At 37.2% G+C, this 22,528-nt stretch overlaps 1 protein-coding gene and 1 long non-coding RNA gene across 8 annotated transcripts in view; one reads left to right on the plus strand and one right to left on the minus strand.

The window, feature by feature from the left end:
* LOC142404403 (disks large homolog 2) overlaps nucleotides 1-22,528 on the minus strand; it is an 800,410-nt gene that overhangs the window by 228,469 nt on the left and 549,413 nt on the right. For all 7 annotated transcript variants that reach the window (XM_075491172.1, XM_075491171.1, XM_075491177.1 and 4 more), the window contains 2 exons: nucleotides 17,995-18,063; nucleotides 7,610-7,766 (listed from right to left, as the gene is read on the minus strand). In XM_075491172.1, coding sequence (XP_075347287.1) covers nucleotides 7,610-7,766; nucleotides 17,995-18,063 — 226 coding nt within the window. The remainder of the gene's footprint in view (nucleotides 1-7,609; nucleotides 7,767-17,994; nucleotides 18,064-22,528) is intronic.
* Nucleotides 11,212-22,528, plus strand: part of LOC142404408 (uncharacterized) — a 46,408-nt gene continuing 35,091 nt past the window's right edge. Inside the window, exons 1-2 of the long non-coding RNA XR_012773851.1 lie at nucleotides 11,212-11,288; nucleotides 13,007-13,045. This is a non-coding gene — a long non-coding RNA (uncharacterized LOC142404408). The remainder of the gene's footprint in view (nucleotides 11,289-13,006; nucleotides 13,046-22,528) is intronic.

Consider the following 22,528-nt stretch of genomic DNA (forward strand, 5'->3'; position numbering starts at 1 on the left):
CCAGCCATGTGGCTGTTCATTCCTTTCAGGAATGAAATTATGCTTGACAATTTATTATTGAAAAATTCATAGAGGCTATTATTCCTCCTTCTATTGTGTTCTAAGTATCTGCAAAGAGATTAATTATTTCTTCCAGAAGTCTTCACTGAAAATTGGGCAAGCTTCTCTATATTCCCAAATATTCCTTGAGTTCCTGAAGAAAATTCTGAATTGTCTGCTTTGAATAGTTCCTTAAGTATTCAAGGATGAATTTCAGCTGGTTTCTAAGCATCTTGTTTGTCTAAATTCTAACTTGGTTTTTGCCTTTGTCTGGTTTACAGACTTACATCTTTGTTTCTTCATAACTGCCCTAACTGGATGGTAATGGATTCTTTTTTAAAGAAAGCAAAAGCAAAAAGTACACTAAACATTTGAACTCTCTCAGTCTCTCTTTTAAGTAGTCTTTCTTCCAGCTTTTTAGGAAACTAATTTATTGCTTGGTTTTCTATTCTCATCATATATATTGTTGCTACCTTTTCTAATCCTTGCTAGTTACAGTCCATTTTACATCTTGCTCTTCTGACTTTGTCCAAAATTTTACCTAACATTTATAACTTTTTAGGACTTAGAACTTCTTTTTAGAACCACAGTAACTTGACACAACTTCGACTTTTTGAATGTTGATTACCTGAGTTTCATATCATGAAAAGGCTCTCAAGTACCAAGGTTAATTTCTTCCTACACTCGCTATCATTCCACTCTTAATATTTTCTTCTTAACTAAACAGCTACCACTTCTCAATTAACTGTTCCTTTAAAACTTGCTCCCTGTGGGATTTTCCACATCAGTTCTGAATGCACAGCAGACTGGTTTTGAAGTTCATCTTATTCTTCTGAATTTCCTCATTCCTTTCCAGCACAAAATCATAAATTTGCCACTACATTATATGCTCACTCAAGGGCAAGTTGTGTTTCATTTTCCCATTGTCAGGCCATTCTTCCTTACTGGTCAGAATAAAATCTGGAACTACCTGACTTATACTTGCTTTTTACATATTCCCCACCAAAAAGTTTCACGAATGTTTGGTCAGGTTGGATGGGATCTATTTCAATAAAGGGAAGTCATGCCAAATTCCTATAATCAGTGGAAAGAAATAGAGACCTTTCCAGCACAATGGTCATCTGACCTGTGCAAAATGTCTACTTTAGGGCAAGGTAAATTGTACTCCAGAAGTGGCTACATCTTTCTGTTAGCTACGGAGGGAGCCTAAAGGGTTGTATGCCCTGTGCTTCCCAATATCAACAAAGCCTGAATTTAGATTAATCCACTATTTGCTCCTAAGGAGCTTAATCTACCTGCCCTTCTAGCTGGTGTTATCCTATTAACGTATGACAGCACTTGTGCTCGCAGCTCTTTTTCTCTCCAGAGATTTTCTTTTTACAGATCTATCACAAATATCACCTACCATGCAGTATTTACCATCTGGATAAGTTTGGCAACACATTGTCCCTTGATTTTCAAACAAGTTCTACTTCTTTAAAACAGTCCGATCATGTGACTTGATCTACCCTTTTAAATCACTGCACTGATTAGATACTAACATTCCCAATATATAACATACAATCCTCTATACATGAGTACAAAGCAAGTTTACATTTTTTCCATTGGCTAATTAGGATTAATTTTAAAAACATAAAGGGAGTCTTTATGGACAAGTGCAGCTAAAGGCCACAGAATTTGATAAACTCTCCTATGCCGGAGGACAGAGTCATATATCATCCACACCACCGCAGGGCATTAAGCATCCTAAGGATATGGTCAGCGCCTCTGCAAATAAGTCTTGTAAGGCAAAGGGATTAGCTGCTATAATCCTAACACTGTTACACAAGAGTGACAAACTGATGCTCCATGGAGAAAAGACTCCATACCCTGTAGAGATGATTCAAACATTTTCCAAGCCAATTGCCATTTGGAAAAAAAAAAAAAAAAGCTGAGAAGTAAACCCAAATGGTATTTTCCATTTTTCTCAGTTTTGTAACTAGGTAACAAAATGCACTTTTTGCCCTAAGTAGTTTTACTGCTTTTACCATGAGCAAAAAGCCATTTTAAATTAGAAAGCTGAAAGTTTCTCTGCACCAAAGTAAGGGAAGTCAATCTGAAGGTCAATTCTAACTGCAGCAAATATAAAGCATAAATATTTGCTATAAATAAGCACAGAGTCCTTACACTCTATCCTGCTCTATATGCACACATTTGGAGTAGAAATTGGAGAACATTATATTTGTTCAAATGCATACTTTATTTTTGCTACAGATGTGAGTGAGAAGGTGGGTAGGAGTTGTGTGGGACGAACTAAGCAGAAAGAAGTGTTTAAACTGTTCATAAGGGAAAGCAAACAGCTCACCAAAAATGGTAGCAGGACAATGCACAGACACAAGACAATATCTGATCACTATAAGAGACCACCTTCCCTCTACAAGGGAGAACCTTGCGTAAAAGACCAGAGACAGTACTGAAATGAGATGCTGAAATAGCAGTGTTGCAAACTAACCGTATATAACGTCATGAACCAGTGACAGAAAACCCCACAGAATACTTCTGGTAGCCCTTTCCCAATGCATAGTTATTTGATTCTCAGAAAGCAGCAGGGTAAAAAAGATACTGTCTTTCCCCATGTATGAATACAGCCTGGTACTAAGCTACATCAAGAGGCAAATCATACAGAATTTAGTTAACTTCATTCATCTGATTTAGGTTAGACAGTAGGGAAAATGGAAGCATTACAAGAGTACTACCTGCATCTTCACAGTGCAGCCTGTTCTTTTCTCCTCTTTTTCCTGCCGCTGTTGAGCAATTACCCTTCACGAAACTTGTTTTATTTCCTTAAGGTAACCTGCAGGATGAGTTGCTTGGGAGCAGCAATCTTGCTCCAGATCAAGCAGTCTCCTTTTTCTCTTGATTCTACTTTCAGGCTACCAGCCACGCTTCATCCTGCTGTGAACCACAAAGTACTAAAGCCTTTCTACAGGAGAATGAAACAAAACTGATACTGCTTTTATGGTCCACAATTTTATTTTACTTTTCTTTGTGATGAAGCAAGCATGATGTTAGGTGAAAAAACAAACATCTATGATAAGGGCAAACACACATGAAATGTAAGATTCAATTTAAGACACCTAAATATAGACATGCACACATGTGGTAAGTGTTTAAGCTTAAAGTCAATGGATACCCAATCAATACAGGCCACAAAGCCTACCGAGCCATTCAACTCGCTCTACACAACTCATAGTTGGCCAGCTGGATCATTCTCTAGCCTCCATTGACTTTAATGGCAACCAGACACCCAGCAAGCATGCAGATGTCTAAAGTTAAGTATCTTAATCTGAGTTTTTTTCCAAAGACACAAAATTCAGTGATTTAAAAAGTTAAGATTCAAATGCTGATGCTTGCTGTTACCTCCTTCTGGCTATTAATTCACCTTAATTGTCTCTTTTATATACATTTTAAACTTGATGCAGTCTTATGCAAAATTATAAAACTGTTTGAAAAACAATGTCATCATAGGAATTCAAGGAGCAATACACACTAATTATTTGTGTGTACACTGTAAATCTGAATTTTGCTGCTGAACTTGCATGTGAAAACTAACTCTCTGTGCTTTAGGTACTGTACATATAGATAAAATTGCCCACTTGGCAGTGAAAGTGCTTTGAAGCATACATGTTAAGTCACCTAAAATAAGTAGGTATGTTTTATCATAATTTTGATTTGAGATTGTAAAGCAAAAAATGATGTGGCAATTTTTGTTTGAATAGGACCGTATTCCTCCTCCTGTTTCCCCAGGAATTTCCCCTAAAAATTACAGTGTATTCCCTTTGTACCTCTTTCCTGAAATTATAAGATTTGTACTGCTTTCTGTCAGCAAGGGTGTATGAACTCGGTGGCCGTTTTAAGCTTATGGCTCTTGGAAATCATCTGTTCTCATGCAGGCGATTTTCACTAAACAACACTGGGTTCCCATGGCTATTTTAATAGGCAATATAAGCTTTAGCATTGGAAGCAGAATTTTAAACTGCAAGGATGGCATCAAGGAACATTACATTTTATTTGTACTAGAGCCTGCATTTTCCTAACAGATGGTGAACTTGGGGTTACATCAGAGTTCAAGCAGCCTCTAAGTCTAGACTTGGCCCAGACTTCTCACATGATTTTAAAGAAATCACTTAACATAATGGCACCTTATTTCCACTGCTCTAAAACTGCAATAATACTTCCATCGATATTCTGAGCTGTTTCGTTTGGGTTATACACATCTGAGACGCAAGTTAATCTGTGTGTACACCCTGCCTAGCAAATCAAGTCGTGACGTCAGTATTCAAAATGCTACTTGATAATATTTACATTATACTTAATAAGAGGACAATACTACAGGGAGGGATATATTCTCTTTTGGTGATGAATGTACACTGGTGATGTATGCATTACTACATTTTAAAGACATTCAGAAGTGAGAAGGAAAATGTTTAGTTTGGTGGTAATTCACAACAGCATAATGAATTATAGCAAGAAGAAACCAGCATTAAAAAAATCCTACCTTTTAGGGGGAAAAAAGCAGCTTATCATGAATGTAACACTATAATTCTTTTTTTCTTGCTCTTTGAAATGTTTTACCATTTGAAACGGAACATTTTCCATTATTTTTCAATTTGCCTTCAAGGTTCAGATATGATTAATTTTGTCTCTCTGCAGAGAAGCATTGGGAATATCAGCCTGCTTGCTGAGATAAGTTTTAAACATTTCCAGTCAATGAACTGAAAACAGAAAAATACGGCTGTCACTGCTTCGCCTAAGGTTTTAGCCAGTTTCCAAAGGCAGCTCTCTATCATTAATGATCCTGTGATGCCATCTGGTGGCTTTTGGGAAAAAAAAACTCAAATTTCCCTCATCCACGGGGCCAAGATTGTGGCACAATCTTTCCTAGAGCCCCTTGAGGGCTTTAGGCTTGGACCCCTCCCTATCACATAACAGCGAGCAGGCAGAAAGAGAGGCAGAGAGGTTATGGGATTTGTCCAAGCCTTATGGGCTGACTCTGGCATTATATATATCCAGTGTGTCACCCGAAGGCAATGCATCTTCCTAGCTTTGTTGGGTCTAACTCGTGGATTTGCAGTCTATTTAAGGTATTTTTATAGGTACCTTCCCAAAGGTGAGTATACACATTTCTCAACCAGTCAACACTTGGCCATATTCACAGCACAGGCATGAATTAGGAAATTGCTGTGATCCTCCTCTTCTATGCGGAAGATTGAGGCTTAACAAAAATAAAGCACCTTGCCTAAGGTCACGTAGAAGGACAACAGCAAAATCAGAGAATTAAAGCCAGATCTGCAAAGTTTAAATCACTTACTATGCTTCCTGTCTGAAAGAAATTTAACCAAGCCTGAGTTAATTAGAAATACTAGCTTTGAGGGTACTATTTATTCTTGGTAAATCAGATATTTGTCATGTTTTGAGAAACAAATAGGAAAACTATTTCTGTAGGGAAATAAGTGTTTCTGAAGGATGAGACAAGAAAGAATAAACAGAGATAAACAGACCTGCTTTGTGCAGCCCTTATAAAATCAAGGTGTCTGGGACCCTTCACCAGACAATTGTCTAAGATTAATCTAGCTCTAAAAGTATCCTGTGCATGAAATTTGTTTCATTTCAATATGGAAAAATGGGTTCATAATAGTTATTTGTGACTAAATAAGTCAGCAGTGCCTGGCTTGGTGATTGCCTGGGGATATGCACTCAGTCTAATTTAGTAATAATTTCCATCCCTCTCTGCTGAATGATCAAATAAACTACTCTTGCATGATAAGTAAATGCTGCAGCAACACTGGTGACTTTAATTAGAATTTATGGGAAACATTGCTACGAAAGAGGCAAAAATCAGGGTTAAAAATTCAACTGTGGCAGTATCCTACAGTGCTAAATATACCCTTACTTAAAAATAAAGGAAAATGGAATTTTAAATTTGTATCTGAGCTGCTGGATTTCTGATTACTATGTACTGTGAAAGGCTTTGATCTCATAGTGCTCCTTCAGTCAGCCCTATTTTGCTGCATCTAGCCAAAGAAAAATAAATTGCATAATTGTCTTGAAGAAATTTCCAGTTCTATCCTTTGGGTTTCTTGTCTGTGTTCTCGTTTGCCTTCTGTATCTCTTCAGGTTGATACCTTGTAAGAGTCGCTTTTGGTTTTCTTGCAGTTTCCTATGAACTTTCTACTTAGGGATCTCTCTAAGGCACCTGAACATCTTTTACTTGCCCGTTCTCAATTTGCTTAAAGCATTTTCAAGGAAAAGATCTAGATAAAAATATACTCTTACAGTCCTCTCAACTTAGGTGACTGCATCCCTTTCCTGCTGACTCACCAGATACTCCACAAAACACAAAGCGGCCCCAGCCACCTTTTCACACCAAAACTTTTGACAAGTGGAAGGTAAATTCACTTTTCATAGAAGAGGCCAGTAGCCAACACACTCCTTAGCAATGTAGGAAAACCAGTTCCAGCTTCCTCATGAAGGGATTTAAACTTTGACCAGGAAAGTGCTGCATAACCATGCCACAAAGCATCCAGGCTAAAGCCATCTTCCACCCCGATGCTAACCAAAGTGCAAGCAAGGGTGCAAGATTCACAGGGACAGAAAGCACGACAGCGGCCCTGAGAGTGACCCTGCAGCCTAGTGGGTCCGTCACTCATCTGGGATGAATAATTCCTGTGTGTCAGTTCTTTGCCTTAAGGCTATTTATGTACTTCACATGAAACAGCCACAACTGTATCAATTTGGGCTAGTTTCTTCTTTCTGTAAGGCGGCGTAATGTGAATAGATATTTAACTACATTTTCAAGGCTTTCATTGTCGTTCAAAATCCTTTACGTTCAGATTGTTTCAGTCAGATGTTCAATTACTTGACAGAGCCTAAAACATAAATGCTCTGTTTTTTAAATGTGTGCTATCAATATATACATGAAAGAAAAATTAAACCGATGTTTTTGAGACTAAGTATGCAAAATATAACCTCAGGCTACGAAGCCTTTTATCCCCTAAAATTTGAAAATGAATTTCAGAGTGATCATCAAATCCATTAGAGGCACAGAGATAATTAACATAACCTAATTAATCTCCTTCTTGTATTGGGCCAGTTGCTAAGCGGTGTAGTGCACACTAGATGGCACCCCCAGCCTAGAGGAGTTCCTCCTACTGCTTTTTCTCCTCGAAGCAAAGCTGAAATTGAGAAATATCTTTGGCCTCAGTAGTGCATTTTGGGCAAAATGGAATTGGATGATGGGCTAAACTGGGAGATGCTGAGGGCTGCACTGTGTTTAGGTCTTCTCTGCGGTGTTGCCAGATTATAGCTAGCATTAAGCAGAGAAAAGTCTCACTCTGAGCTAAGTGCAGGTAACACCACTAACAAACGCAATAAAACCCAAGAGCAAATAAACAAGATATTCAGTGATAAACTGTTTCCAGCTTGGATTTCACAACATGGAAACCAAAAAGACTTCTTTCTGTGTCCCTTGCAGTATAGACAAAGAACAAGATTAAGCAGTTGGCTGGCAAAGCCCAACACAAATACTTACAGACAAAATTTGATCTCCTCTCTGCAGTTCTCCGCTGAGATCGGCAGGCCCGCCTGCTAGGATGAAAGACACGAAAATGCCTTCCCCATCTTCTCCTCCCACAATGTTAAAACCAAGTCCTGTGGAGCCCTTGTGCAGGATGATTTTTCGAGGCTCTCTGTATAGAAACAAAATGATAATGTTTATCCATTCAAAACTTAGTGTGTACACATTTTTCAAGGCATCTTAAGCATACTGTATTTTGCTTAAGACTCAATAGCCTGTTATTGCCTAAAGAAACTATTTAACAAATGGGATAAATCTGTTAATTGGAGAACAGATAAGGTAGGAATTAACCAGCATTATTTTTTTTTTTTGTCCTCATGATTGAATCCAAACATCTCTATTAATTTCAGCCCACTGGAGTAATCTTCACTAAGTAATGGATTTATTAAAAGAAAAACCAAAACACTGAAGATATTTTATAATCTAATTTATAGCAATAATATATATACAAGTAGAATCAGTCTTTACATGGTACGTTTTTTATTTTAAGTTCTAGTCTTGCTTTTTATACAAATGAACAAAGAAAAAATGTAAAACTCTAGGCAAAGCAATGGCAAGTGTGTTTGATCCTGACAGATTTGGAGCAAATAACATTTGTATGATCAAGCTAATAGAGCAGAATCTCCTGAAGTTTGACATTATCAGGAGCTTGCAATTGTAAAGTCACAGCAGCTTTGTCACTGAAGCAGACTGAGGGATAGCTGCTTTTGTCTTACAGGTTTAAAAAGCTGTTCATTATGATGGAAATCAATAAATAATAACAGCTACATCTCATATAGCACTTTCCATATGTAAATTGAAAATATGCCCCTAAGGATGTAAACATAATAACATGCAATTTAGTGATGGGAAAACTTATGTCCAGAAAGAGATGACTTTCCTAAGCAATCAAGGTCGCATCCTTGAGAAAGTGTCCCGGGTATTCCGGTTCCCAAGCTCTACTCTACATACGAGGCCTCAGATCTGTCTCTCCCTTGGACACACAAGCACACACAACCATATATACATACACACGCACCATATTTATTGGTACTTACCCCATTTCAAATCCCTCTAACAATTTACTTTTCAGAAAAAGTGTAAACGCTGTTATATTAGTATGTATAAATCTTAAGCCCGGCCCTGCAAATGCTCACAAACACATACATTTATGTGTCTGTGACTCCTCACAGAGAAATAGGATGTTCTAATTCTCAATTTTTAGAAATAAAAGTTACCAGCAAAGTGACAATTGTAAACACACACACACAACATCTACAGAAACATGGTCCAGAATGCTTCTTGTAAAACAGATCCAGTATTTCCTGTGTACTGTATAACAGTTCTACATCATAAGAATGTTTTTTTTCATTTCCATTTTGTTTTTAAAGAAAAAAAAAAAAGAGAGTGAGAGAAGTGATGCATCGAGGGATGTCTCATTTGATGTGAGTTAAGTCTTATGGCTGTATACATGGGGACTTAACCTTTACATGATAATTCCAAAATCAGTAGGTGTTTGTTCATCTTTGCCCAGTGCTAATGTTCAAAGAGTATTCCCAGCTTGATCATGATCTTTAAATAACATCTCAACTTTCTGAAACTGAAGTTTAATATTTTTGAAAGAAAATCTAAAGCAAATTTTTAATAGTATTTTTAAAGGTGATTGTAACCTTTAGTGAAAGTATTAGTCCTACTCCATATGGTCCTCCATCTTATAACTTTTTGTTAACATTGTATATTCAGAAAACAACCCTTTAAAAATACAGCTGTGAGAGAGAGACGTGTTGTCTTGAGTTTGTATATTCCTGAAGTATTTTTAACCAATCAGAAAATAAAGGGGGGTTTCTTTTCTTTGGATCATTGCCGTTGATTTGCCTTGTAGCAACACTTTTAGCACCTTCTTAAATATGTGCAGGTTAGACATAATTTAATCCCGATCTAAGAAGTCTAAACAGGTTTTTAATTAGGAAGGGTGGCCTGAGGGTTGGAGCAAAACTAGGACAGCAAGCTGGAAACGTGGATTCCTTCCCCCGCTTAGCCCATGCGCTGCTGAGTGATCTTGGCAAGTAATTTGTTCTTCCAGCTTCAATTTCCTTGTCCACAAACTGATACGGTGACACTTGTCGTCTTTGAGTCCTACACATCAAAAATACTTTGCGAGAGTTGAGCTACTGCCATTATTATTTACCTGGGTATTGAAGAAAAAGAGGCAGTAAAGTAAAAGAAATACATTTGCATGCTCTGCTGGTGAGAAATCAGAAGAGCTCTCGTTCAAAATGAAACTGAGTATTTCCACATATGACAGACAGCTTGGATCATAAAGTTGAAAGGCAGTGCTATGGGCAAAACTAGGTCAATACAACTGGGTATCCACTGAATAGTAAGCTGTGCAGCTCAACAAAAAGTTGGCCCAGTTATTAATCCCTGTCTCTGATCAAGTCAGCAGATTTATGCCTAAAACGCTGTCAGTGCTGTTTTGTAATTTTGGCCTTTTGACAGCAAAATTCACATTCTGCTCTTGGATGATTATGTTCAGAGGAAGCTCAGACAGTAACGGGGAAATATCAGAAGCCGTGATTAGAACACAATGGGTTTTGGCTCCTGCTCTTCAGCCTAATCAGGTCATTTTGGTCATGACTCAAATTTGGCTGTATTTGGCTGGGTACTGACCAACCGTAACATGTCTTCATCTTTCTTTCATATCTGAGTATCCTGCAGAATCTGAAAGGTGGATTCAAGAACACACAAGCTTTGCTGTCATCATCACAGAAACAACCTTTAGCCATGACTATACTGCAAAAACTACAGGAAGCAGAAGGTATATGCCAATTCACCATAGTATAATAAATGACTAAGGATTTTTAAATATACCGTGGTTCACACTTGCATAGTGTGCTTAGTATGAAAATGAAAAAAACCCTTATGATGATAAATAAAGCTTTGTAGCATGCTATGAAGTGAAAGCAGGAAAAGCGTCTCAAACACAAAAACTACAATATGAGCCACTGACAAGGTCCTCTCTTAAGAGTAATGCAGAAATGAGTTACCTGTCTGTACCTTAGCCACACTCAAAGAAAAGGCTAGTTTTGATAAAGCTAAAGATGAGGATGTTCCATATTTATCCATCTGGTATAAAAATTTATAGTCCTCTCTCTTAATATGACGGTTAAGGGGATCTAAGAACAGGTGCTCCAGTTTTTCTTGAATATCTGGGAAGCAACATTAGGAAAAACTCCTTTGCCTCTATTAAAATTCTTTATGAATCTAATTGTCGTACACATGAAGGGACTTTAAGCAGAATGCAGATAATCACTGTAAAGGAGGTAATGGAATTAAAGCCTTAAAGATGACATGGTGATGGGAGAGTAAGGAGTGAAAGAAAAGTAACTCAAATGTGAAGGATGTTTTCTTGCAGTAAATGCGCTCAGTAAAAATGCGTAGTTCTCTACAGAAAACAGCAAGCAAGGCAAAGGTAATCTCAGGGTAACTTGTTTTCAAAGCTCACTGCTTTGGTTGGAGGCAATAGGTGGCACTCTGTAGCTACCTAGTAAAAAGGAACAGTCTAACAGCCAGTGTTTCTGAAATGCATGTTTCTGCCTCCAGCTTTAACTACTTATCCCATTTACGATTTCTTCTGTGATAAATACAGCTGAAGGTAGGTTTCTAGGTGCTAACAAAGCGTACTAGCACTTTAATTCTGTGCGTGCGTGTTTTATGCCCTCCTGCAGCTTTGTACCAAATACAAACAGAGAAGAGCAGCAGGGGAAATCAAGCAGAAATTAGAAAGGAGTGTGAGATGAAAACATTCCTGGACTGAGAAGACAGCGGGGGGGGGGGCAAAAAAAAAAAGGAAAGAAAAAAAAGAAAAGAGCAAAGAAAAGAGAGAAGAGGATAAAGGGAGACGGTGCATCTGTAAAGAACAGGGAAGAAATTAAAAAGGTAGAGAAAGAAGAAAGGAGGATTCACTATAACAGCCAGGAGCAAAGGAGCAAATAAAGTGCTGCAATCCACACAAATTTACAGGCTCAGAAATCAATGGGAGAATCAATTTGGATGGACTTGGTTGCTTGCTTCAGGGAATGCATCAGATCAGATTCTGTAAAGCACATTATAAATGGCAGGCATGATGTAAGAGCAAAGTATTATTACATTAATATTTGAAACCAATAAGTAGTAATAAATCAGAGTGGGTAAAGCTTCGACACTTAAGAAAATTTCTCCTGTCATAAAAATGTGATTAACAAAAATAAATAAATAAATAAATAAAGCGCATTTTTCCTCCTGAACATTTTTTTGGTCCATAGTTGTTTTATTTGTTCATTATCTTGAAAATAACTGTTTTGTATTTGCAACATTTGTACTGAATATTTGTTTTGATCGGCTTACTCTTTTACAATAAGAAAATGATAAGACAAAAAAGATGAGTATCCATATCATCCTTCTATAGATTGTGAATACATGGTAATTATATATTTAATTTAAGAGATGTAAAACTGGACTGATAAATGAAGGCGAAGAGCTTTCTGAAAACAAGTAATTTTTAAAGTAACTAACTGAAAGAAAATCCATTTTTAATTTGCTTATTTTGTGCTGCTGGCTACATAAAGCTCCGTCTTTCTGTTTCTTTTGCACCATCTATAAAATTGGGGCATTGAAATGATTTTGTACTTTTTGGAACATCTACAGAAATATTAAGCACACTGGGTGTTTTCAAATATCAGACCCTAGAGAGTTCTTCAGTTCTATACAATCAGTGAGGTATCCCAGATCTGCAGGGACTTTGAAATATGGCTTTGATCTTGCTTTGGCTGCAGGTTTTTTGTCATTCTGGTGGTTTGTTGTTGTTTTTTTTTTTTTTTTTTTTTTTTTTTCAAAAAGGCTGTTTGCTTCACAAAGGATATTGAAATCATACATCCATTCATGCACATGCTGATTTGGTGTTACAGTAACACACATCACAGAAAGCCCAGAAGAATATTTATTTATCTTACTGCTTGCATTAGGGTAGCACCCAGGCTCCGACTACGGCCCCACACCCTCCGTGCGGAGCACTACACCCACATAAGGCAACAAAAACCACTCAAGCTCCTTAAAGTAGCAAATAGCAGGAGGGAAAATTGAAGTAGAGAGAATTGTATCAGTTGGTTAAAGTCACACATTAGTAGTATATCGGGGGAACCCCCCCCCCAAATCTAAGGGATCAAAGCACCCTTCTCTGGGTGCTTGGCTTCTGACAATTCACTGTGTGAGCACTGAGCTATGCCTGCTTAGAGTCAGTCGGCTAATCGAGCCATTTCTTTAGCAGTACAATTCTTCTAGTTTTCCTCTTGTGCTTCAAAAAAATCCTGATAAATAACTGCATGTCTATGTCAGGCAGCAAAAGGACATTCACACTGGAACGACCTAAAAAAGGTAATTCAAACAGATTGAGCATTCTCCTTCACAGCATTTAACACAGAAAGCTAGGATGGACGGAGAATGTGCGAGTGTGTATGATGGTTTAAAATCTGCTTAATCATACAAGAGAGAATTTGAAATCTTAGGTGGCTGAAGGCCTGGAATATGCACACACACCTTTTTAAAAGACTTTGAAGTTCAAGCAAAACCAAACTTACTCTGCTTATTTGAATTTTCTTTTATACCTTCTACAACCCTGCTTCACAACAATTTAGAGAAAAAACTCTCTGTAGTGCTCATCTATTGTTTTATTGCAATATCTGTGGCATCTCGGCTGTTACTTTTCCCCTTGTTATTCCCCTCTTAGGCTGGGCAAAATCTTTCCATTACGATGCGAAACAGCACTACCCCTTGCCTTCCTCCCCAGCCCTCCCTCTGATCTACCTTTCTTGTGAGGTTCCAGACCACCACGACCTGGCAGCGGAAGGGAGCTGGCAGAGCCTCCTTTCCCCTTCCTCTCTCCAGTCCCCAGCCCTTCACCATCGCAGAGCCTGGGAGAGGCTGACCGCTCGCTGCTACCCATCAGGGCTGCACCTGACCCAGTGGGGTCTGATCCCTGATTTGTGCCTTGAATTATTATTATCCTGATTTCAATTATGATTGAAAATAACAAAAATAAGGAAACCTTCCTCTTCTCTATTGCTGTCACATTGAGCATCACAGTCCAGAGGGGTAACTTCGCCTTCTCAAACTGAGACAATGTTTGGTCATGTGCAGAGCATTCATTTTCATTACGTATTATTGATTAGTGACTTATTATTTCATTTTACTAAATGTTGATGTACTAACAACTAAGCATTCAGCCTTTATTGAGATGTTCGTTTATCGTATCACATAGCAAAATACAATTTTGCTTACCACAGTTACCCATTCTGCTTGAAACGAGTATTTTATCTGTTTATTTGACTACGGTTTCCTCGGCATTTCTTGTCGATTGAACGCTGGCATTAACTGTAGAAGCAGTACTTTATCCTAACTTTCTGACTACATTTTTAATGCATTTATTCCACAAACATCATGTCTAACTTGTCACAAACTTTGAAGTATGTTTAATACGAGGGAACCTACTGGGAGCCAGGCTTCAACCTGACTGATGCATGCATGAGTGCACTGGCTTATACATGTGCAACTTTATTTGTTTTGTGGGAACCCCTCTGGACTGTAACAGTCTTTCATTTTGTCTTTTGTAGAGAAATTAAAGCCCGCACACCGGGCAATGTTTCCTGCTTACAGCTGGCAAGATGGAATTGGCATACAGGAATAATCTCTTATTTGAATAGTGAAACTGGTCTCTATTTTTACCACGATGCCCAACATTTACTTCAAAGGCACAGGAGTACGTCGCCTAGATTTGAGAAATCTCATTGATTTCTAGAGCAACAATGTAGGACAGCTAATATCCTCTTTAACTCTGAAAGGGAGATGATTATTCCAGTACGCTTATTCATTTATACTTTGTCTCACATAAGCACTTGGTCTCTTCCCTGATCAAAGAGGTGCATTATTTACATGCTAATAATGAAAATAAATCCTGAAAACTGCATCGCTGTTCCACCTGCTATACCCGACACAGGCAACTCCATAATAGAAAGGTTGCTTTGCATCCTGCTTTTAAAAACTATTGGTTCCATATTGGAACCCCTTTTCTATAAACTATTACTTACAGCAGCTGATGGCTCTATTTACCATGAATGCTCCAGCTTTTCAGTTTGTAAACAAAGCTAGATGAGATGGAAATGGTGATAGGCAACCACATTGCACTGTCAGCTGACAAGAAGTATTCAAAGGCTAAGAGAATACCTAAAAATAGCAGTGCCTCTAAGCCACGTTTCGAAATATCAATACACAGTCCGTTAGCAGCAAGCATCCAGAGTTACTTTATATAAGACACTTTTGAAACACAAAGCAGTCTGTAGTATCTGTCCTGTTCAGAATAAAAATTCTTACCCTTAGTCATGGTTCAAATGCTGTTTATTTATGTATAAATATTTATATATATTTGAGATACTCAGTCACGTTGATAAATTAGTTTAAAATTTCCATGAAAACACTCTTGATCAAATAAGTTGAAATCCCAGTTTCTAAGCAGCTCAGCAGAAGAGGTGACTGGTAGCATATAAAATACAATTTAGTGTGATGTCAGCTGCAGAGAGAATAGCTATCATACAGCACTAACATTATAGCTTCGTGCGATAGTACAGCAGGATTTCCAAATAACAGGTTTTAGTTTTCATCCAATATTTTTCCAATTTTGAATACTCACAATTAAAATTGTTCATTAAAACCATTTCAAAAAACTCAAACCAACGATATTTTCAAATTCAAACGTTGTAGTTTTCTTGGTTTTAAACCACACAAATAAACCATTAGGGAAGTTACTAATTAGATCGTACTAACGATGACATCAAACACCTGTGAAGTTCATGCTTTTATACACATAATAAATCTGTTCACCTCAGTTAATACAGTACAGTTATTACACTGTGAAGAATATATGGCTTGAATATAAAGAAAATTTAATCGTTAAAGACATCTTTATTTTTTTCACCTTGCTACTCATTATTTTTTCTGTACTTGAAGTCCACAAAAGCCCTGCCTAAAAAAAAAAAAAAAAGTTTTTATATATGAATCCATTACCTAGATGAAAAAACTATTAAAGTTTTTAAAAAATCTATTCTAGCCAGCTCAATTATCACATATTCAACAGGGTGGAAAGGAATAAATGCCAGCAAATGCAATTCCCCCTGTATTTCTTTAACCCTCCCGTATTTCATTTCTCCTTCACAGGACCCAATAATTGTATTACTTCAGTGACTACAGAGCCAGTCACACAGAGCCAGCATGCAGGCCACAAATCTAAGTGTGTGCTAGGGATGCCTTGCCGGTAAAGCAGCTATTTACAAAATGCGTCTCAAAAGCAATGTAATGAGTCACCTAAATACAGGACTCGACTGATGGAAACCCAGTTCCTAAAGGAGAAAAATAACTTTGTTTTGACCTCAAATTGTATTAGCTATAAACATAGTTAGCAGCATGGACTTCAGAGAAACATTAGAATAAATCGAGCTTTAACATAATGAAACATTTAGGGCTGAGCTGATTACTTATTTTGGCTCAGCGGTGTAACAGGCTAACAGTCCCACTTTCCTATGTGAAATGAAATATGACTCAGTGCAAGTTGATTAGTAATAATTACAAGCCAGATATTCTTCTACCTCCTAAACAGCAGGAGACCTGTAATATCAATTGCAGATTTCCTGTGCTCTAATGATTCATACACAATATATGCAAGTTGTCTGCGTGGCCAGTACAGATTCTGCAATTTATCTAAAAACTCAGGTAGACTTGATTTGATTGATTTCCAAATTTCAATAGGAGTTTAAAGCTGTAGGATACCTCCTTAATTATGGAGTCCAGTAGGCCAAAACAGAGACATCATAATCGAATTTCTTTCTTTAAATCTCAATTTAGCAAATACTTTTTTTTTCTTTTTCTTTTTTTTTTCCCCTCCAATCACCATTTTAGTTGATAAACTTGTTCTTGAAGCTCAGTTTTATTTCAAACATTAATTTATTCATGAGTTGATTTGAGGAAAAGACAGGGGAATTTATTATGACTCTTTCTGTTCATTAGAGAGAAAGAGGGAGATAAAGAAAAAAAATCCCAAATGAGGCTGTGAAAGCACTGCGACAGGTTGCCCAGAACTTGTGCAATCTCCACATTTGGTGATAGTCACAGCTTCACTGGACAAGAGCTGGAGCAACCTGATCTAACTTGAAATTAGCCCTGTTTTAAGCAAGAAGGTTAGATGATCAGGGCTTCATTTATAGAATTACCTTCCAGAGGACAGCCCTTAAGCCCTATGCACCTTTCCAGTAGCAATTTCATTATTCACTCTTGTTTTCAATGAGTAATTACTATAGCTGTCCTACACATTTTAAATAAAAACTTAAAATCTTAGCTTTCAGATCTAGATAAGAAAGAAAAAATTAAGACTTGTGAGAAAACATTGCAGGCTTCACTTAGGAATGGATTATTTCACATATCATTTTATTTTCGGACTGCCCCACAGTAAGGTTGTAACATAAAACAAAATACAACAAGGTAACATATTTCCTCTGTGGAAACTTTGGATTCTCATTTTTATGACAAGAAAGAAAAGTTTTGAAATAGGACCCGAGAGCAGCCAGTGACAAGTTATTTACCTATGCCTACAAAATATTTCAAACAGTTCCACATTTCTATGGGAGGGGAGAAACAAATCTAATATTTTTTGTAAACTACGCCAGTCAGTGCAACCAAAATCCGTGTTTGTAAATATCAGCTTTTCTAATACCATAAAGATGCAAAATTATTAACTGTGGTTGCGAATTATTCATATTTTACCCAATTATTTCTGTTAAAATGGAGTCAGCTAAGTACTCAGAGCTATACCTCTACAATTAACACATTCAGATACACAGATATACACCAGCACAGGTTTATCATTCTCTAGCAGTACTTCTTCATCCTTAGTTTGGGACACTGCTTTGTCAAAAAGAACTCATGCATACATTAACAAAATAGAGTAAGACTTCACTGGGTATTTCTATGATTAGTGGCAACCATTTTACAGCTAACACATGTAAATATTAACGCTAGTCAAGTGAGATGAATGGAAGAGATCGTAGTTAATATATCTCCATGACAGATATTCTCATCTCCGTGAAAACCAGACCTTTCCGTCTAAGTATCTAGAAAGGATCAGTACGAATTTGAAAGTATTTATTTCTGCATTTCACAGACTTAAACACTGTGGTACGCAAACCCACATCTAGTTAACAGCTATGTGTATGTGGGTAGTTCAGTGTCTGGCTTAGTGGTATCTGAGCTCTACAGGCAGCTTCAACAGAGAATCATCTTACCCTTCCACAGAAATGGTCCGCTGCAAGCTCACTGTGGGTGGACGCGTTGCAGTGCTGTGCTGGGAATGACTGTATGACCAAGGAAGAATAAAGAAAAGCATTTGTTAAAGAAATACAAGTTTCTTTTATTCTTATTGTCTCTAGCAGTTTAGCTAACGCCAAAACAGAAATAACAATCAGATTGTTTTACACGTGTCTAAAGCATTTTGACTTCAGTGAAGCCCATCTCTTCAAAAAAGGGCTCAACCCTACAATCTCTCTTGTTTAAAATCAGGTTTCATTCCTCCTTAAGAGCAGACAATGAAGAGAGTACTTCCCCCTTATTTTTCTTACTCTTTTTAAAATACATATACACTCAGTTCAGTGACTTAAAATAACTTAGATGCTAATTGTTCTGCTAAATATACTAACCATAAAACACAAAGTTAATTCCAGAGCAGTAATGTTATCAATCTAATCCTCAGTGTTTCTCAGGCAGAATGCTCAGTAAAAGAGGACATGCACTGCTTATAATTGCACCATAATGTAACTTTGAATTTTACAGATTTCAACCAACATTCGCTATTTCTATCAGATTTTAAGTAGCTTGAGTTTTTTCCACATGAAATTATATCAATCTAAGACACAACATTGAGAAAAAACCATGATGTTTTCTAAACAAAACACGGACTCTGTGAAAGAAAAATCTTTTTGATTGAAAATCCTGAGGTCTAATGGCTTCTCTCATATGTGTTGTCATGGCTGAGGAACCTAGTTACTATATTACATAAACCCAATAAATTACACAGTATAAGTTAACTTCAGTATTGTACTATTGTATAATAGTTTTGTACCATTACTATTCATGTAAATATAAATGGATAACAACACAGCACCAGTCAAAGGCAGTTCTGTGACAATAAATTACATTCCTTATCCAAGACGATGTGTTTAAAAAATAAAAATAAAAAGAAGAAGCATCTGGATGTATCCTCTGATTAGTTTAAATGGCTACATCACATAGTGAGGCCCAGTATTAATAATGCAAAGTACACATTAAAAATTAATCTTTAAGTCAGTTTTATATCACTGATTCTACTAGCTGCCGATTTTGTCTTGCTTTCAAGCTTTGTATACAACTCGAGCTGTTTGTTTAGAAGAAGCACACCTTATTTTCATTAAAAGCTGAGACATTTGACATCAGTGGGCAACACATCTATGTTACATGCATTGTATTTTGTAGCAGAGTCAATACTGTCTGTCTGATAGAAGAGATATGATTTTTCTGTGTAGCACATAGATTTGCAACACACGATATCGTGCCACAGGACAAACAAAAGACCTGCTACCTGCTGGTATTCCCTGGTATGACCATTGAGCTCTTGTGTCATGTTAGCAAACTGCTGTACTCATCCTTGTTCTGAGTATTTCAGAAAGTTTGTGGGAAAGTATATGCCCCTTATAAGAAGGACTACAGAGTTGTTTATCTGTTTTATAGCAAGACGTAGGATGTACCGGAGTATCATGAGTCTCTGGCATTGTGGCATGAATAGAATAGTTGAGTTGGACAAACACTGCAGAATAATATTTTATGAATATTGGTTAAAATTTCACATTAAGTTTGCATCTTGCAAATGACTTAGGATGTGTATTTTTTAACGACCCTTTTTTAGTGTTTATGCATTTTAAAAAAATTAAAGTTTAGGTTGTGGCTTGTCTTCTGTCCCTCTCCGTCTACAGAGCTGGAAGGGAACATACATCCTTACGTCTCTGTACTGGCTTGCCATGCAAAATTAATAAGGAAGGGAGCAGCCTCTCCCCTGAATTTTCCCCCTGTATACATGAGACAGAAGTGGCACAGCAGAGCCATAACTCCTCCATCTTTCCCCTGTGCAGCTTGACTCTCAGAAACTTTATTCCCTGAAGTTGCATCAAGATACGCAAAAATACGGCTGGTACAAGGAACAAGAACCCAGCAGAGAGGAGGGACGATGATGTATGTCACGGCCCTCTAAGTCGCACTCTATGTCAAGGTCTGTTTCTAAGAGAAGGATGGCAAAGCCGTGCCTGAGCTATACTGCCGAGGCCAAACCCACAATGGAGAGTTTAAACAAGCAGCTCATATTCTTGCAACAGATGCTACATATTTTGTGGGGAAAAAATCTATTAACAAGGTAGGGCAAGTTAGCAACTGAAAGTTTCATGCAGGAGTTGGGTTTATTTCACAAATGTTGTGTAGTGTTCTGTTTTTCAACAGAATGTTGTAATAGGAAAGGGAAGCTGAGGAATGACAGCTGATATGGCACTTTGCCTTAAAACATTTAGGCTACCCCTCCCTGTTTCAAGATCTCCTCCTTACAGAGCCATGGCATACTGTTACGACCACAGCCACAACATCTACATCCAACCACAACTAGCCAAACTGGCTTGAATTCTGAAAGCTTTGTTTCTTTTCCCCAAAAAGATTTCAGCATTGCCCTATTTTTACTACAGCAAACTTATTTATATAATTCTGACCAGCTTCAAAATGAGCAAAATTACGAGAGCATTAAAGGTAGGACTTTCAGCTGCTAAGTACTAAAACCAAATAATTTCCCATTTATCTACAGAATTAGTAACTGAAGACAGTCACAAAAACATATTGAGTAGTAAGCACTTGGGATGTGACTATGTTTGGATGTTGCAAATAAAAAAATGGGCTACATTCACCAAAGTAATTCACAAAACGGTGAATTATTGCTCCTGCACTGGAAGATTCAAAATGAGGAAAGGGACCAGTTTGATCACTATTATAGACTCAGTCCCCACAGCGATGCTGCATTTTACTGATGAATTCAACTACCTTTGAGGATTGATACTTAACCCAGGCTACTTTGTGCAAAACCTGAAGGTTTTAAGTTCTCTGTTTCTAAATATTTTATATAATGGATGAATAAAGACTAAGAATTTTGTCACCATACTATTCATAATGGCCTTTACAGAACTAGCAAAAACTCTTAGTCTTTATAAAAGATCTCTGTTTGACATCACACACTTTTCTTTAACATGGAACAAATTACCTTTCTGAACATAGACCTACCTAGATCTGAAGCTGGTATTGGCTGCACTGTCACAAATTTATTACTGTATTTCACTATTCACGTATGTTAAAAAAATTGGACATCTTTTTATAAATGCAAATTATTATTGTTTAAAACATATGATTCCTATTTAGAAGGTCGGGGAAAATGTTATTTATGAACATTCTAAGGAAAATAATTGTTGAAGCACAAAATTGAAATGAGAGCAAACAGCATTTCCAGAAGTGATTAGGAGCACCAGGTTCCTTGATTTTGGGTATCCAGTATAAAACACTTCCAAAACCCTGCTTTACCAAAAGAGGATATTCAACTCTTTCAGAAAATCAGATGTGTAACATCTCAGCAGAAGGGCAAGGTACCCAGAACTCACTCATCACTCTCCTCAGCCACTTGAGAATTTGTGCCGTGCCACCACACCTGCTTGGGAGTTACCCTCACACAGTATTGTTATGGCTGGGGCAAGTAGCAGCAAATCAACCAAAGGATTGTCCAGACAGGCTGGAAAATGAAGAATATTCAGAGGGAAGAGCAGATTCTTGGGAAAACAAACCACTTTTCAATGAAGGAGTGAAAAAAAAAGACTAGGATGGCAATATTATTTTCTATTATATCAGATGCTCTATTAAGTATTGTAATCCCATAAGAAGTATGAATTAAAGCAGTGATTTCAATTCAGTATTCTCCTGAAATTACCAAACCACTCAAGCACTAGATGTCATCAGTACCCCTCACTGGAATGACTACCTCCTTATGCAAAGCTGTGCAAGACACCTTATACCTCACTCCTTCCTAGCAAGGGGCTCAGCTATCAGCAATATTCCACTCATTAGAAACCCTTTTCCAATCCTAGGTATTTGTGACATAGAGTTCAAATGAGTCCTCTGCTATTTTCATGAAAATAATTCATAACCGGTGATATGAAAACTCATTTTTTGTACATAATTATAAAAATCAAGTTTGATGCTCAGAACAAGCTTATGCCTTCTAAGGTATCATCATGAATACAATGACAGCTAAAAATCAAAAATGCAGTTTAATCCCTGCTTGGCACAAGTGGCTATCCAGTTGGAGACAGAAATAACAATCATCTGATATCATTCCTAACTGACTTATTTAAAAGAGAAAGTTCTTGGTGGCTTCTGTCAAAGTGGTGGAACCAGCAGAGAGAAGTCATTTCCATCACATGCTTAATACATCTATGCATGTGTCATGTCTTTTGTAGCACAAAAGAAAACAAAACTTCTAGGTTACTGCCACCATTTTCTATGATGAATGCCTAAACATAGACACTTACGTCCCTATTGAGATACGTAGGTAAGTAGCATGTTTTTGGACTCACAGATCTAAGTATTCAAAGTTTGACATTTAGGCTTATAAAAATGCTACCCTTTCTCTGAAATGATACAGAATGAATATCTCAATAGTTTTAATAATATAAAGTAATAATATTTCAATATATTACTCAGTACTCCAGC

This window comes from Mycteria americana, chromosome 1 (genome assembly GCF_035582795.1).
Source record: "Mycteria americana isolate JAX WOST 10 ecotype Jacksonville Zoo and Gardens chromosome 1, USCA_MyAme_1.0, whole genome shotgun sequence".
Lineage (NCBI taxonomy): Eukaryota > Metazoa > Chordata > Aves > Ciconiiformes > Ciconiidae > Mycteria > Mycteria americana.